This window comes from Pseudorca crassidens, chromosome 11 (assembly GCF_039906515.1).
Source record: "Pseudorca crassidens isolate mPseCra1 chromosome 11, mPseCra1.hap1, whole genome shotgun sequence".
In the NCBI taxonomy this organism is placed as follows: domain Eukaryota; kingdom Metazoa; phylum Chordata; class Mammalia; order Artiodactyla; family Delphinidae; genus Pseudorca; species Pseudorca crassidens.
In genome coordinates, this window is record NC_090306.1 from 34015330 (window position 1) to 34031023 (window position 15694).

The window sequence follows — 15694 nt, forward strand, 5'->3', positions numbered from 1 at the left end:
TCACAAGTAATGCTGAGCTCAAATAACTGCATACTGGATGGAGACTATATTATAATGTATTCACACCATAACCACATTGTAGCTTAGCCACATAGTGATTTTTACCATTAAGGGCATTTTTCTCATTTGCTTTCATTAATACAACTACTACGCAACCCCTGCTTATAAGTATAGATAATTGGTTTTGAAAATTTCACAATAAAAACTGTAAAGCCGTTTTGTACTTGGTAATCAGGAAAGGTACCAGCAATGAAGAAGGGATGCTTTTAATAAAAATATTTTATACATCCACCTGAAAGTGCTCATGTGGCAAACATTACAACTCTTAATCATACCTAAATGTAAATCATCAGACCTGTAAATACTCTGGGTTATGTGAAAGTACTTTACACTTCTAAATGAAAATAATTTTGCCCATAAAGTAGTTATATCAAAGACATCTCTTTTAATCGATGGTTTAATAACCATTACCATTTTATGCATATCTCAGAAGTGTGTAACATTCTCTGGATCGGTGTTCCAATGTGTAACAAATTTTTCTAGGCTTATGGAATCAAAAAACTATTCCAAACAGGTTTTAATAAGCTAAAACTACTGCCAAATATGAAATTATATTTGGAAGCAAAGTCTCAAAAAAAACTAACATGTTCATTTATACCTTTACTGGAAGAACAAAATTTGACACAAAAACTAAATTACTATCAAGGGAAAACCATTCCCATTGGAAACAAATGTAAACTCGGGTTGAATTTCAAGATATATCATTCTCCTTGAGATTAATGGAGAAAGATTTTTACACATTATCTTGTCGACGAGAATGCACACTATTTTAGACTCATGCTTGGCATAACATTACATGCTGTAGAAATGTAACACAACATTTTCATAGAATGCAACTTATTTTCCAAGTTTATAAGTTAACCAAAAAAAGCACATTTAAAAATCAAGCTCTATAAACTTACAGCTCTTTTTGACCAAAACAAAACAAACGGAAGTCAAAATAATTGGGGAAAATAGATAACATGGTAAAACTTGTTTGAAAATTGAAATATTCTCTTTTTCCTTTCCTCATCTATATTCAAAGATGGCTACTTCATTTCTCACTCTTGTCACATTTTTCACAAAATATAACTATAAGAATAGTAAAATATGGTATACTCATTGGACCATTTTGTAAACAGTTAAATGAAACATAAATACAAGTTCAAATTAAAGATTTTTTTCCCCTGCAAGTTAGAGGATATTGGTCATGGAAGAAAATTCAGAAAAAAAAACAGGCACAAAAAAGCGCATGCAAAACACGTTTCTCTCGGGCTTCCCTGGTGACGCAGTGGTTGAGTCTGCTTGCCGATGCAGGGGACATGGGTTCGTGCCCTGGTCTGGGAAGATCCCACATGCCGCGGAGTGGCTGGGCCCGTGAGCCATGGCCGCTGAGCCTGCGCGTCCGGAGCCTGTGCTCCGCAATTGGAGAGGCCGCAATAGTGAGAGGCCCCCGTACCGCAAAAAAAAAAAAAACAAAAAAAAGAAACATGTTTCTCTTAGAACTTTAACATTTAAACTGCAGTGTGTATAGCTTTTAATAAAGAATTTTAAACATCCTTGAATCCTGTACATTATAAATAATGAGTTCTTTACTTCAGTCAGTTGGTAGGGTATATTAAATAAGGGCTAATTAAAAATCTAATATTTGTTTTGGCATTCTTTTCAAAGTTTCAAAACACAATATATTGGTTCCTAAAAGCTTTATTTTTCAAATTAAGAAAATTAAGGCATAAAAATTATGTACATGTTTCAAATGAGGACTTTTCATTTTCTTCTTATATCTTTAAAAATTAACTTAAGCTATTTGCCCCAGAATTTTCCCTACAGCCGTATAAACTGAATAACTGCTAATATAGAACTTAGATTAATGAATAATTTTTATCAAGTTTAATTTTTCGTTCCATGCTTTTTTTTTAAACCTTTGATGTCTGCCTCACTTTTCTAATAGGAAGTAGTAGTAACTGACAAATGAATAAATGAACAGCTAATGATACTAACAGAAAAACTTAGATGTACTGGTTTTGATTTTACATTACATTCCTTCACATAAGGTGGTTACATTTATTGATAATAAAAATGTCTTAGCATGGAAGAATTGAAAATATGAAAATGTCATGATTCTATTACATGTTCTATTACAAGCATCATGAATGACATACAGGTACTCTACCAGCTGAAAAAGTCTGAGAATCACTGACTTAGCATCTATTATGGCTGTGTCTAAATATGCAAATAAAATCCTAAACCACTAATAACAGCATTTCCATTTTCTCTGGCCTATAAACATGGTGGCATACGCAGTAGGAGATTAAAATGGTAGTCTTGGCTCTCATACTTCCAACTCCAAGGCAATCGAATATATAAGATTTATTTCATATGACTATTCCATACAGATTCTTTCTCATTATGTTCAATAAATATTAAATTGATTTATAACACAATTCCCCTTCTGAATGCTGACTGTAGCGGTACATTAATATTGCGTATGAGTGCATAGGTGCTGAAAGATTTGCTAACTTTCCTGCCCTATTTTATTATTATTTTTTTGCGGTACACGGGCCTCTCACTGTTGTGGCCTCTCCCATTTTGGAGCACAGGCTCCGGACGTGCAGGCCCAGCGGCCATGGCTCACGGGCCCAGCCGCTCTGTGGCATGTGGGATCCTCCCGGACCGGGGCACGAACTCGTGTCCCCTGCATCGGCAGGCGGACTCCCAACCACTGCGCCACCAGGGAAGCCCTCCTGACCTATTTTAAACCACAGATCAATAACCTTTCCATTTTGTACTTAAATTTCCATACCTTGTAAACAATAATCAAATAACAATAACACTAACATTACTAAATTTATTCTCTTTTCAACATCTCATCTAACTTTTATTGCTATTATAGCCCAGTTGAATTTCAAGGATAATACTGAAAATAGCACTGAACCAGGGAAACAGGGGAAATTCATTTGACCCCTGGATCTGCCCCTAAATAAACTGCATGATTAGAGCAAATCTGAGTGTCAATTTTCTCAAAAGCAAACTAGGAAAAAAAATATTTGCCTCAAAAGTTTGCCACAGTATTAAAATTAATTGATGTAAGTGAGGATTGTAAATTATAAAGTACTATTCCAATGTATGTTATTACTACTATGATTTTGAAAATCCCTCTATTCTATTATAGCACTGCTATTTTCAAAATGTGGTGGACTCCTCCTTTGGGGACAAAAACAAGCTAAGTATTTCTGGACAGAATTTGCAATATATAATCCTTCCAAGTAAAGTAACAGGCTGAGACAAACATTGTTTGGATACTCCTTTTCTGTATTGGCAATTCTCTTTTCAAAATGAAAGTTTATTAACAAATATGTAAGATTCTCATTAAAATGAATTTATGTGCCCATGAGATGCTCAAAATCTAAAATTAAAAATAGGATATTTTATACATATAAAAGAAGTATAGCCATGCTTCTTTCTTTCAACCACTGCCATTAAAAGAATTTCTTTCGTATTGAAATTATTTATCAAACTGTTAGAGGTTTTGTACACAGGTTTAGTTGACCACTAGCAATAAAGGAACATGAATTCTAGCTGTTAAATCTAAAAACCATAAATGGATAGAAATGTTACTCAAACTTCTAACTTTATCACCTTGTTTCAACCCAAACACTGCTCTTAAGTTGTCCATCCTCAAGATATGTCCCATGTTTGTTAAGAATTTCAGACACTACACATACACATTAGCAAATCTAGTATCCATTATGAAGTTACCTAGAAAATCCTGTTTTACATGTGAATTAGGCTTTCACTAGGAATTAGTATAAGCCATAATGACGAATCTTACATAATGCATTCGTTTATTTTCTTCTGAAAAGTCAGATCTTATATTTCCTTGATGCTAAAATCTTATAAAACATTTCTTGCTGTCTTTTTTTCCTCTGTGCTTAGCTTAACACAATGCATGCCCTATAAATGTCTCTGAGCCTTTAACTAAAAATTAACTTTTAAAACATGTCAAAATAAATTAGGAGGTCTCATCTTCATTTTTTATTGTTTTCAGCACCGAGTCTTCTCCCAAAATTTTACATAGTTCATTGAGTCTCTGCTGCATTTTGGGAATTCCAGCTAGCTGAGATTCTAGCTTTTGTTTTTCTTCACTTAGTGTTAAACGAATAGCAGTGTCCAATTGTTCAAAGCGCCAACCTCCTTCACCATCAAACTGTAATAAATGAGTGTGGTATTTCCTGCATAATCAAAATGAAATAATATTATTAGCAATAATTACAAAAAGCCATTTTAGTTATAGATTTATCATTCTAATTGATATCCAAAGGCAAATTTTAAGTAAGGTGCCTATTTTACATTTGATTTTCAAGAATCCCTCAAGAGGTAAAATATTGTGAATTTTTTTACTCCAAAAGTCATTAGTCTAGCCTCTAGGAAGTTCTATTGCTTGTATTAAATTTATTTTATATTGTGAATATACATGAATTGCAAAGGAAGACATACTGTTGCATTTATTTATATTCATAGCCCAGTATGAATAAATATCAAAGCACACTTAGAATGGGAATAAGGAAAGGAAGCAGAGGGAAGAAAGTAAAAATTTAAAAGGCTATTAAAAAAATAACTAAGAAAAATAAAGGAAATACAATACCAATTCATTAGTACACTATCCTTTGGGAATGAGTTAGTCAACATAAATAAAAATTTCTCAAAAATTAAAGTTTTAAAACATTAAAAAAAATGAACTGATAGAAATCTTCAGCTATCAATACTTCCATGCTTTCATATAATTTAATCTCTTTTCTCATGGCTCAAGTTCATAATTAGGAACTTCAGAGAGGTATAGAGATGACTTTATTGATGAGACAGAAGGCAGTTCACCTTCTCCTAAATGAAGGCTAAGGTCACCAATCTCTGGGAATTGTGGGGTGTGTGTAAAAAGGGTAATCTGGCAGAGCTGTCCTTGCATGGCTGAGCCACTGCATTTTGTCACTATGCTGAAGAGGCACATGTTCTTATGTGTCCTCAGTTTTTTCTCTTACAGTTTTTCTCACTTCTTGCCCTCTTTTAAGCTCTCATCAGTCATTATTTACTATGATCAGTGGGGGTATATCAAATAGCTTTTACCTCCATTTTTAAACTGAGATATGATTCATATACCATAAATTCATCCTTTTAAAATGTAAAATTCAATGATTTTTGGTATGTTTACAAGCTCATGCAACCATCAGCACTATCCAATTCCAGAATAGTTTCTTCACCCCAAAAAGAAAGCTCATACACATTAGCAGTCCCTCCCAATTTCTCCTTCTGCTCATCCCCTGCCAACCACCAATCTCCTTTATGTCTCTATGGATTTTTCTGTTCTGGACATTTCATATATATGGACTCATACAAAATGTGGCTTTTTGTGACTGACTTCTTCTACCCAACAAAATGATTTCAAAGTTCATCTAGTTGTAGTGTTAGTACTTCATTCATTTTTATGGCTGAATAATATTCCATTGTATACACATTTTATCCATTCACCAATTGATAGAAATTTGGGTTTCATCCCATTTTGTTTGGGTGGTTTCAACATGCTGTAAGATGGGGAAGCTAAACTAAGTTAAACTATGTCTAAAAGAGTAAATATCACTCTCAAGCTGAAGGCTGAAGTTCATATGTTTGATAACATATGACAGAGATTAATCTTTTCCATATGCTTTTGAGTAATTATCTTTAGGGTTTTAAGTTTTCCAAAAATTTGACCTCACAATGGGTGGGACCTGACAAAAATTAAATTGAAAACAATGTATTCCTAAATCAAGGGAAAAAATTTAAATGTGACAAAAGTGCTATTAAAATATGAGAGTTAAAACAAAAGTAATGGAAAAACAAAAGAAGGATGGTGATATAAGAGAAATAATAGTAAAAAAATCATTTTGTTTATTACATTCTCAACTTCTCTTGGGCTTTCCTAACCTTTGATCTACAACCAGGAGCAATTTTAAAACACAGTAGTTCAGATCTTGAGCAACTTCCATCTTCAATTTATATTGGAGGTTTGGCTCATCACTCTGGTCCTACAACATTATTTGGTTTTTACATGGGGGAAGAAACTGTATAGGTGTTTCATGACCTGATATTCAAAGGTGTGTTCTATATCATGGGCTAAAATAATATTTCAGAGTTTATCTTAGTCAGAGGAATTTAAAAGAAACTACTATTTTAACAGAGCCTCATTGGAAATAATCTGCAGACATTCTACACAAATAAGATAAACCACTGGATAGTGATAATTATAAAACTGTAATTCTATTCAAGAATCAGATAATTTAATAAACTTCTATAATTTTTGACCTCTTCTGATACTGGTATTGATTTTCATCTTTACAATCAACAATTACCCATTTGTTGTTATGGAGGAAAATATAATATATATTTTTCCTTTTCTGAAATCTTTTCAGGTAAAATAAGAATTTCATGTAGGAAGAAAGGATAATCAGAAATAATAGGTTTCTACAACGTAAAATGACTAAACTAGTTCATAAAGCAGAACTAATGCGCTTTTCAGTTTACGGGGAAATATACTATGGGTAGCTGCAATTAAAAACATGTTTTTCTTGTTAGAAAGTATAAAATTGATTTTATTATTTGTTTAAAAAATTGTCCACTACCTACCTATTTGAATGGACAAAATCCAGAATACTGACAACACCAAATGTAAAGCTGTGGACCCATAGGAACTCTCTTTCATTGCTGGTGGTAATGAAAAATGGTAGAGCTACTTTGGAAGAGAGTTTTGCAGTTTCTTACAAAACTAAACATACTCTTAACAGTATGATCCAGTAACTGAACGCCTTGATATTTACCCAAAGGACTTGATAGAACTCATGTCCACACAAAAACCTGCATATGAATGTTTATAACAGCTTTATTCATAATTGCTAAAACTTGGAGGCAACCAAATGTCCTTCAGTAGGTGAATGGATAAACAAACTGTGACATCAAAACAGTGGAATATCATTCAGCACTAAAAAGAAATGAGCTAGCAAGCCATGAAAAGACATGGAGGAAAATTAAATGATTATCATCACCAAGTTAAAGAAACCAATTTGAAAAGGCCACATACTGTATGGTTCCAGGTATATGACATTCTGGAAAAGGAAAAACTGTGGAAACATTAAAGATGAGTGGTTTCTAGGTGTTGCGGAGGGAGGGATAAATAAGCAGAGCACAGAGGATTTTTAGAGCAGTGAAAATATTCTATATAATACTATAATGATAGATACATGTAATTATAAATTTGTCCAAACCCACAGACTGCACAACACTAAGTGAAACCTAATGTAAATTATGGACTTTGGATGATAATGATGTGTCAGTATAGGTTCATCAATTGTAACAATTATACCACTCTGGTGGGGGATGTTGATAATGGGGGAGGCTATGCATGTTTGGGCAGAGAGTATAAGGCATATTTCTGTTCCTTTCAATTTTTTTGTGAACCTAAAACTAAAAAAAAGTCTTAAAAACAACAATACCAACAACAACAACAAAAACTTCTTTGTTCTTAAATTAAGAAAAAAATGGCTGAATATGCTTCCAATGCCTCTTTAGGCTACTTGAATAGGAACTAAATGACAGGAAGGCATAATAAACCCATTGATAAAAGTCAGAAAAACACCAAGACTAAGAGCCAGAAAGGACTCAAGAGTTCATCTGGCCTGGTTCCACAGGCATATGTCATGACTGTCTTAAACCAGTTCCTGTTGGTTTTATCCAAGGGGAAATCAGAGCAATCACACTCATTGACATGGACTCTACCTCATCCTGGACTAGATCCAGATTGCCTCTGGGGAGACTGGCAAATCAGGGTCCTATCACTCCAGATGCTAATTAATTCTTTAACAACAGAGAGACAAACTACAAAATTCTGTAGAAAGGGTCACTTCATGAAATCCTCTATTTTCAGGTAAACTATCTGAGGAAAGAAAAATATGAAAAATATGAATGTTTAAATAAAGTGTGAAATAGATTATTATCTTCTCTATAGAAGTAGAATTCAGTCAAAGAAGGTTGAACAATTAAAGCCTGATCTGCATGGAATGCTCAGCTTATTCACAATTTTAAAGTAAACATTTCTATAAGGTAGAGGGTCTGGAAAGGCTTCAAAGACCCAAAGGCTTTAACTCAAATAAAGCTTGCTACTTAGTCTAGGTTTGAAGTTGTGTATATAATGACAGATTTGGCATAAATGTGATCAGCCACATGCCAAAGAATGCTCCAGTCAGAGAGAGAGGAAGAATCCTTCCTGTCCCTTGGGAAATAGGAGGCCAAAGCATATAGAGTCCATTATATCGTTACTAACTTGTCAAAGGAAAAGATTTTGATTTATGAAATAGAAATGCGAATGTAGAGATAGAACTCAGTGTGAATGAAAAAGTGTTTTTATGATTTATGCATGAGATACATTTTGAGTTCCTTAAATACGTAGAGCAATATAGTAGAGTATAGGGAGTATGATCACAGTAAATTACTTTTCTCATTTTTCTAGCTCTCAGTTTCTTCATCTGTATAATGGGAATAATTAGACTACCTGTACTCTATAGTGTTGTTATTAGGCTTAAACAAAATGAGCTTGGAATAGAATAGGTGCTGAATCGGCATTAGCAACTATTATTATGATGATGAATCAATAAAAAAGTAGGGGAATGATAAAAATGGTATCATAATTTTTTAAAAAGGAAAAATACCATTAGGTTTTTTTTTTCTCCTGCCCATTTTTGGATTGGGTTGTTTTTTTTTTTAATATTGAGCTGCATGAGCTGTTTATATATTTGGAGATTAATCCTTTGTCCATTGATTCGTTTGCAAATTTTTTCTCCCATTCTCAGGGTTGTCTTTTTGTCTTGTTTGTAGTGTCCTTTGGTATACAAAAACTTTTAAGTTTCATTAGGTTCCCATTTGTTAATTTTTCTTTTTATTTCCATTACTCTAAAAGGTGGATCAAAAAAGAACTTGCTGTGATTTATGTCAAACAGTGTTCTTCCTATGTTTTCCTCTAAGAGTTTTACAGTGTCCGGTCTTACATTTAGGTCTCTAATCCATTTTGAGTTTATTTTTGTGTATGGTGTTAGGGAGTGTTCTAATTTCATTCTTTTACATGTAGCTGTCCAGTTTTCCCAGCACCACTTATTAAAGAGACAGTCTTTTCTCCATTGTATATCCTTGCCTCCTTTGCCATAGATTAGTTGACCATAGGTGGGTGGGTTTATCTCTGGGCTTTTTATCCTGTTCTATTGATCTATATTTCTGTTTTTCTGCCAGTACCATATTGTCTTGATTACTGTAGCTTTGAGGTATAACCTGAAGTCAGTGAGTCTGATTCCTACAGCTCTGTTTTTGACCCTCAAGACCGTTTTGGCTATTCCAGGTCTTTTGTGTCTCCATACAAATTTTAAGGTTTTTTTGTTCTAGTTCTGTTAAAAATGCCATTGTTAATTTGATAGGGATTGCATTGAATCTGTAGATTGCTATGGGTAGTAGAGTCATTTTCACAATATTGATTCTTCCACTCCAAGAACATGGTATATCTCTCCATCTGTTTGTATCATCTTTAATTTCTTTACTCAGTGTCTTATAGTTTTCTGCATACAGGTCTTTTGTCTCCCTAGGTAGGTTTATTCTTAGGTCTTTTATTCTTTTTGTTACAATGGTAAATGGGAGTGTTTCCTTAATTTCTCTTTCAGATTTTTCATCATTAGTGTATAGGAATGCAAGTGATTTCTGGGCATTAATTTTGTATCCTGCTACTTTACCAAATTCATTGATTAGCTCTAGTAATTTTCTGGTGGCACCTTTAGGATTCTCTATATATAGTATCATGTCATCTGCAAACAGTGACAGTTTTACTTCTTCTTTTCCAATTTGTATTCCTTTTATTTCTTTTTCTTCTCTGATTGCTGTGGCTAGGACTTCCAAAACTATTTTGAAAAGTACTGGTGAGAGTGGACATTCTTGTCTTGTTCCTGATCTTAGAGGAAATGTTTTCAATTTTTCACCATTGAGAATGATGTTTGCTGTGGGTTTGTCATATATGGCCTTTATTATGTTGAGGTAGGTTCCCTCTAGGCCCACTTTCTGGAGAGTTTTTATAATAAATGGGTGTTGAATTTTGTCAAAAGCTTTTTCTGCATCTATTGAGATAATTATATTGTTTTTCTTCTTCAATTTGTTAATATGGTGTATCACATTGATTGATTTGCGTATATTGAAGAATCCTTGCATCCCTGCTCATGGTGTATGATACTTTTAATGTGCTGTTGGATTCTGTTTGCTAGTATTTTGTTGAGGATTTTTGCATCTACATTCATCAGTGATATTGGTCTGTAATTTTCTTTTTTTGTAGTATCTTTATCTGGTTTTAGTATCAGGGTGATGGTGGCCTCATAGAATGAGTTTGGGAGTGTTCCTTCCTCTGCAATTTTTTGGAAGAGTTTGAGAAGGATGGGTGTTAGCTCTTCTCTAAATGTTTGATAGAATTCACCTGTGACACCATCTGGTACTGGGCTTTTGTTTTTTGGAAGATTTTTAATCACAGTCTTAATTTCAGTGCTTGTGATCGGTCTGTTCATATTTTCTATTTCTTCCTTGTTCAGTCTTGGAAGGTTATACCTTTCTAAGGATTTGTCCATTTCTTCAAGGTTGCCCATTTTATTGGCATAGAGTTGCTTGTAGTAGTCTCTTGGGATGCTTTGTATTTCTGCAGTGTCAGTTGTAACTTCTCCTTTTTCATTTCTAATTTTATTGATTTGAGTCCTCTCCCTCCTTTTCTTGATGAGTCTGGTTAATGGTTTATCAATTTTGTTTATCTTCTCAAAGAACTAGTTTTTAGTTTTATTGATTTTTGCTACTGTCTTTTGTTTCTATTTCATTTATTTCTGCTGTGATATTTATGATTTCTTTCCTTCTACTAACTTTGGGGGTTTTTTTGTTCTTCTTTCTCTAGTTGCTTTAGGTGTAAGGTTAGGTTGTTTATTTGAGATGTTTGTTGTTTCTTGAGGTAGGATTGTATTGCTATAAACTTCCGTCTTAGAACTGCTTTTGCTGCATCCCATAGGTTTTGGATCGTCATGTTTTTATTGTCATTTCGCTCTAGGTATTTTATGATTTCCTCTTTGATTTCTTCAGTGATCTCTTGGTTATTTAGTAACGTATTGTTTAGCCTCCATGTGTTTGTGTTTCTTACTTTTTTTTCCCTGTAATTGATTTCTAATCTCATACAATTGTGGTCAGAAAAGATGCGTGATATGATTTCAATTTTCTTAAATTTACTGAGGCTTGATTTGTGACCCAAGATGTGATCTATTCTGGAGAATGTTCCATGTGCACTTGAGAAGAAAGTGTAATCTGCTGTTTTTGGATGGAATGTCCTATAAATATCAATTAAATCTATCTGGTGTATTGTGTCATATAAAGCTTCTGTTTCCTTATTTATTTTCATTTTGGATAATCTATCCATTAGTGTAAGTGAGGTGTTAAAGTCCCTCACTATTATTGTGTTACTGTCCATTTCCTCTTTTAGAGCTGTTAGCATTTGCCTTATGTATTGAGGTGCTCCTATGTTGGGTGCATATATATTTATAATTGTTATATCTTCTTCTTGGATTGATCCCTTGATAATTATGTAGTGTCCTTCCTTGTGTCTTGTAACATTCTTTATTTTAAAGTCTATTTTATCTGATATGAGTATAGCTAGTCCAGCTTTCTTTTGATTTCCATTTGCATGGAATATCTTTTTCCATCCCCTCATTTCAGTCTGTACATGTCCCTCAGTCTGAAGTGGGTCTCTTGTAGACAGCATATATATGGGTCTTGTTTTTGTATCCATTCAGCGAGCCTGTGTCTTTTGGTTGGAACATTTAATTCATTCATGTTTAAGGTAATTATTGATATATAAGTTCCTATTACCATTTTCTTAATTGTTTTTGGTTGTTTTTGTAGGTCCTTTTCTTCTCTTGTGTTTCCCACTTAGAGTAGTTCCTTTAGCATTTGTTTTAGAGCTGGTTTGGTGGTGTTGAATTCTCTTAGCTTTTGCTTGTCTGTAAAGCTTTTGATTTCTCCATCGAATCTGAATGAGATCCTTGCTGGGTAGAGTAATCTTGGTTGTAGGTTATTCCCTTTCATCACTTTAAATATGTCATGCCACTCCCTTCTGGCTTGTAGAGTTTCTGTTGAGAAATCAGCTGTTAAACTTGTGGGAGTTCCCCTGTATGTTATTTGTCGTTTTTCCCTTGCTGCTTTCAATACTTTTTCTTTGTCTTTAATTTTTGCCAATTTGATTACTATGTGTCTTGGAGTCTTTCTCATTGGGTTTATCCTGTATGGGACTCTCTGCACTTCCTGGACTTGGGTGGCTATTTCCTTTCCCATGTTATAGAAGTTTTCAACTATAATCTCTTCAAATATTTTCTTGGGTCCTTTCACTCTCTCTTCTCCTACTGGGACCCCTATAATGTGAATATTTTTGCATTTAATGTTGTCCCAGAGGTCTCTTAGGCTGTCTTCATTTCTTTTCATTCTTTTTTCTTTATTCTGTTCTGCAGCAGTGAATTCCACCATTCTGTCTTCCAGGTCACTTATCTGTTCTTCTGCCTCAGATATTCTGCTATTGATTCCTTCTAGTGTATTTTTCATTTCAGTTATTGTACTGTTCATCTCTGTTTGTTTGTTCTTTAATTCTTCTAGGTCTTTGTTAAACATTTCTTGCATCTTCTCAATCTTTGCCTTCATTCTTTTTCTGAGGTCCTGGATCATCTTCACTATCATTATTCTGAATTCTTTTTCTGTAAGGTTGCCTATCTCCACTTCATTTAGTTGTTTTTCTGGGGTTTTATCTTGTTCCTTCATCTGGTACATAGCCCTCTGCTTTTTCATCTTGTCTATCTGTCCGTGAACATGGTTTTTGTTTCACAGGCTGCAGGATTATAGTTCTTCTTGCTTTTGCTGTCTGCCCTCTGGTGGATGAGGCTATCTAAGAGGCTTGTGCAAGTTTCCTGATGGGAGGGCCCATTAGTTTTATGAAATATTATTTATAAAACATTTTTGTTCATTTTTCCTTAAAACAAAGCAAAAACAACCATGCTTTATTTTCCTGTGCTTTCTCCAACTTAATCATTTGGAGGGATATCAAGTTGTGGTATTTCTTTTTCCTGGATATTTAAAAAAGAACTAAAAAGATGATGTAAATTATGTAATATATTCTTTCCCAGTGTATGCTATGGAATAATGACTGTTTCAGTTTTAAAAAATCAGTGGATTTTTCTACTTCCTTGCAGAATTATTGGAATGTGATGATAATTTTCAAAACATTTATTGTTATAATGTTAGGTTTGGTGTACCTTTTGTTCTTCCATTACTTTTATTTTAGCTCTCATATTTTAATAGCAGTATTTTCACATTTCAATTTTTCCCTTGACATAGAAATACGTTGTTTTCAATTTAATTTTGGTAAGGTCCCACCCATTGGGCAGTCAAATTTTTGGAAATCTTAAAAGCCTAAAGATAGTTACTCAGAAGTATACAGAAAAGATCACTAATCTCTGTCATATGTTATCAAATACATAAACTTCATCCTTTAGCTTGAGATTGATTTTACTCTTTTAGACATAGTTTAACGTTAAGAGAAATACAGGCAGAAAATAACTGAAATGTCTTATGCTCTATAGTAAAAACTTTGGCAAAGTTATTCTTTCAGAAATATAAAGAAAAATCATCTATCATAAATGAGCATTGGAAACACTTACCAAAGAGAAGGCCTGTGTGTTATAGAAAGTAAGGAAATTCCAGCCCCTTTCGCAGCCTGAAATATCTTTCCTTCAACATCAATGCTGACAGCGCTGGTGCATTCATCCAGCAATGCATATTTTGGTCTTAAAAATAAGCACAAATACATTAAAATTTTTCATTTTGAATTATAAATCTTTCTTTGGGCAATATGAGCTGCAAGGTTAACAATTTTAAAGGAGCAAAAGAGAAAAATGACAATATTAATGGTGATAAATAATAAAGCAAAAAAGAAGTCATTACCCCTCTTCAGACTAGAATTTCATATTTTCTTAGATTTTACTTTTTTAATTAATTTTTATTGGAGTATAGTTGCTTTACAATGTTGTGTTAGTTTCTACTGTAGAGCAAAGTGAATCAGCCATATGTATACATATATCCCCTCTTTTTTGGCTCTCCTTCCCATTTAGGTCACTACAGAGCAATGAGCAGTTTCTTGAGCTATACAGTAGGTTCTCATTAGTTATCTATTTTATTATCAATAATGAATATATGTCAATTCCAATCTCCCAATTTATCCCATCCCCCTTTTCCCCCTTGGTGTCCATATATTTGTTCTCTACATCTCTTCTTAGATTTTAAAATAGATTTTTTGATACCTGCTCATAATACAATATGCTTTATTGCAGATGGGTGAATCGTGAATATGAGGCAGAGGAAAAATAAGACAGCTTACTGAATGCACTTTCCTGCAGCATGCAGGTTCATTCTTGGTGACAAGGTTCTGACTAATTAACACAGAAAATACATTACACATAGTAGCTAACTATCAAACAGGTCACAATCCTGTTGGCAAACATTTATTGAGAAGATAATTTTATCAACAATGTGAGTACCTAATCACAATTAATGGAATTTCATTGATCGAAGACCCTACAAAAGTAAGTATGCTTAATCTGACAAATTTAGAGTAGGTATTTAACCTAGTAACTTTGAGACCATTTTCTTAAGGAAAAAAATCAGTAAATATTTTTCTGATTATACTCAACAATTTTATTTCCTAGCTCAATTTTTACTCTGGAAATGATTGTTTACTACTATCAGAGGCACCTATTATTTGCCACCATTTCCTCCTGATAACTCTCTCCCTTTCATTTTCACCCCACAGCTCTTTATCTTTTTTTCCTTTTCTCTGTTTTCTTTCAAGCCTGTCCGGGCTTATTTGGTACTCAGTAGCATGACTTAGTTTTGTTAATGGGACCAAAGGTCAACTCATGCCTGTCATTTATTGTTTATTTCAGGGTTGAAAATCAGTACCAAGTATTTACCAGGACAACTTCCTCTGAAGAAATTCTGATATTTTAGAATAAATGCCAATGAAAGTCCAGGACCAGATGGCTTCACAGGAGAATTCTACCAAACATACAAAGAAGAACTTACACTGATCCATCCCAAACTCTTCCAAAAAGTTGAAGAGGAGAGGACACTCCCAAAGATATTCTAACGAAGCCACAAGCACTGTGATACCAAAAGCAGACAAAGACACCACCAAAAAAGAAAATTACAGGCCAACAACTTTGGTGAATGTAGACACAAAAATTCTCAAAAAATTAGCAAACCTAATCCAACAACACATTAAAAAATTCATACACCACAACCACGTGGGATTCATCCCAAGTTCACAAGGATGGTTCAACATAAGCAAATCAATCAACGAAATACACCACATCAGCAAAAAAAAGATAAAACCACATGATCATCTTGAAAAATGCAGAAAAAGCATTTGACAAAATTCAACATCCATTCATGATAAAATCACCACCACTATTATTCAACATAGTTTTGGAAGTACTGGCCACAGCAATCAGAGAAGAGAAAGAAAGAAAAGGAA

General features: G+C 33.7%; 1 protein-coding gene across 1 annotated transcript in view; it reads right to left on the bottom strand.

Moving 5' to 3' along the window:
- Nucleotides 1–250: 250 nt before the first annotated feature.
- The window catches only part of ABCD2 (ATP binding cassette subfamily D member 2), an 80436-nt gene continuing 64992 nt past the window's right edge, over nucleotides 251–15694 (bottom strand). The window contains exons 9-10 of the mRNA XM_067696178.1: nucleotides 13824–13949; nucleotides 251–4271 (exon numbers count right to left, since the gene is read on the bottom strand). Coding sequence (XP_067552279.1) covers nucleotides 4052–4271; nucleotides 13824–13949 — 346 coding nt within the window. The 3' untranslated portion in view covers nucleotides 251–4051. The remainder of the gene's footprint in view (nucleotides 4272–13823; nucleotides 13950–15694) is intronic.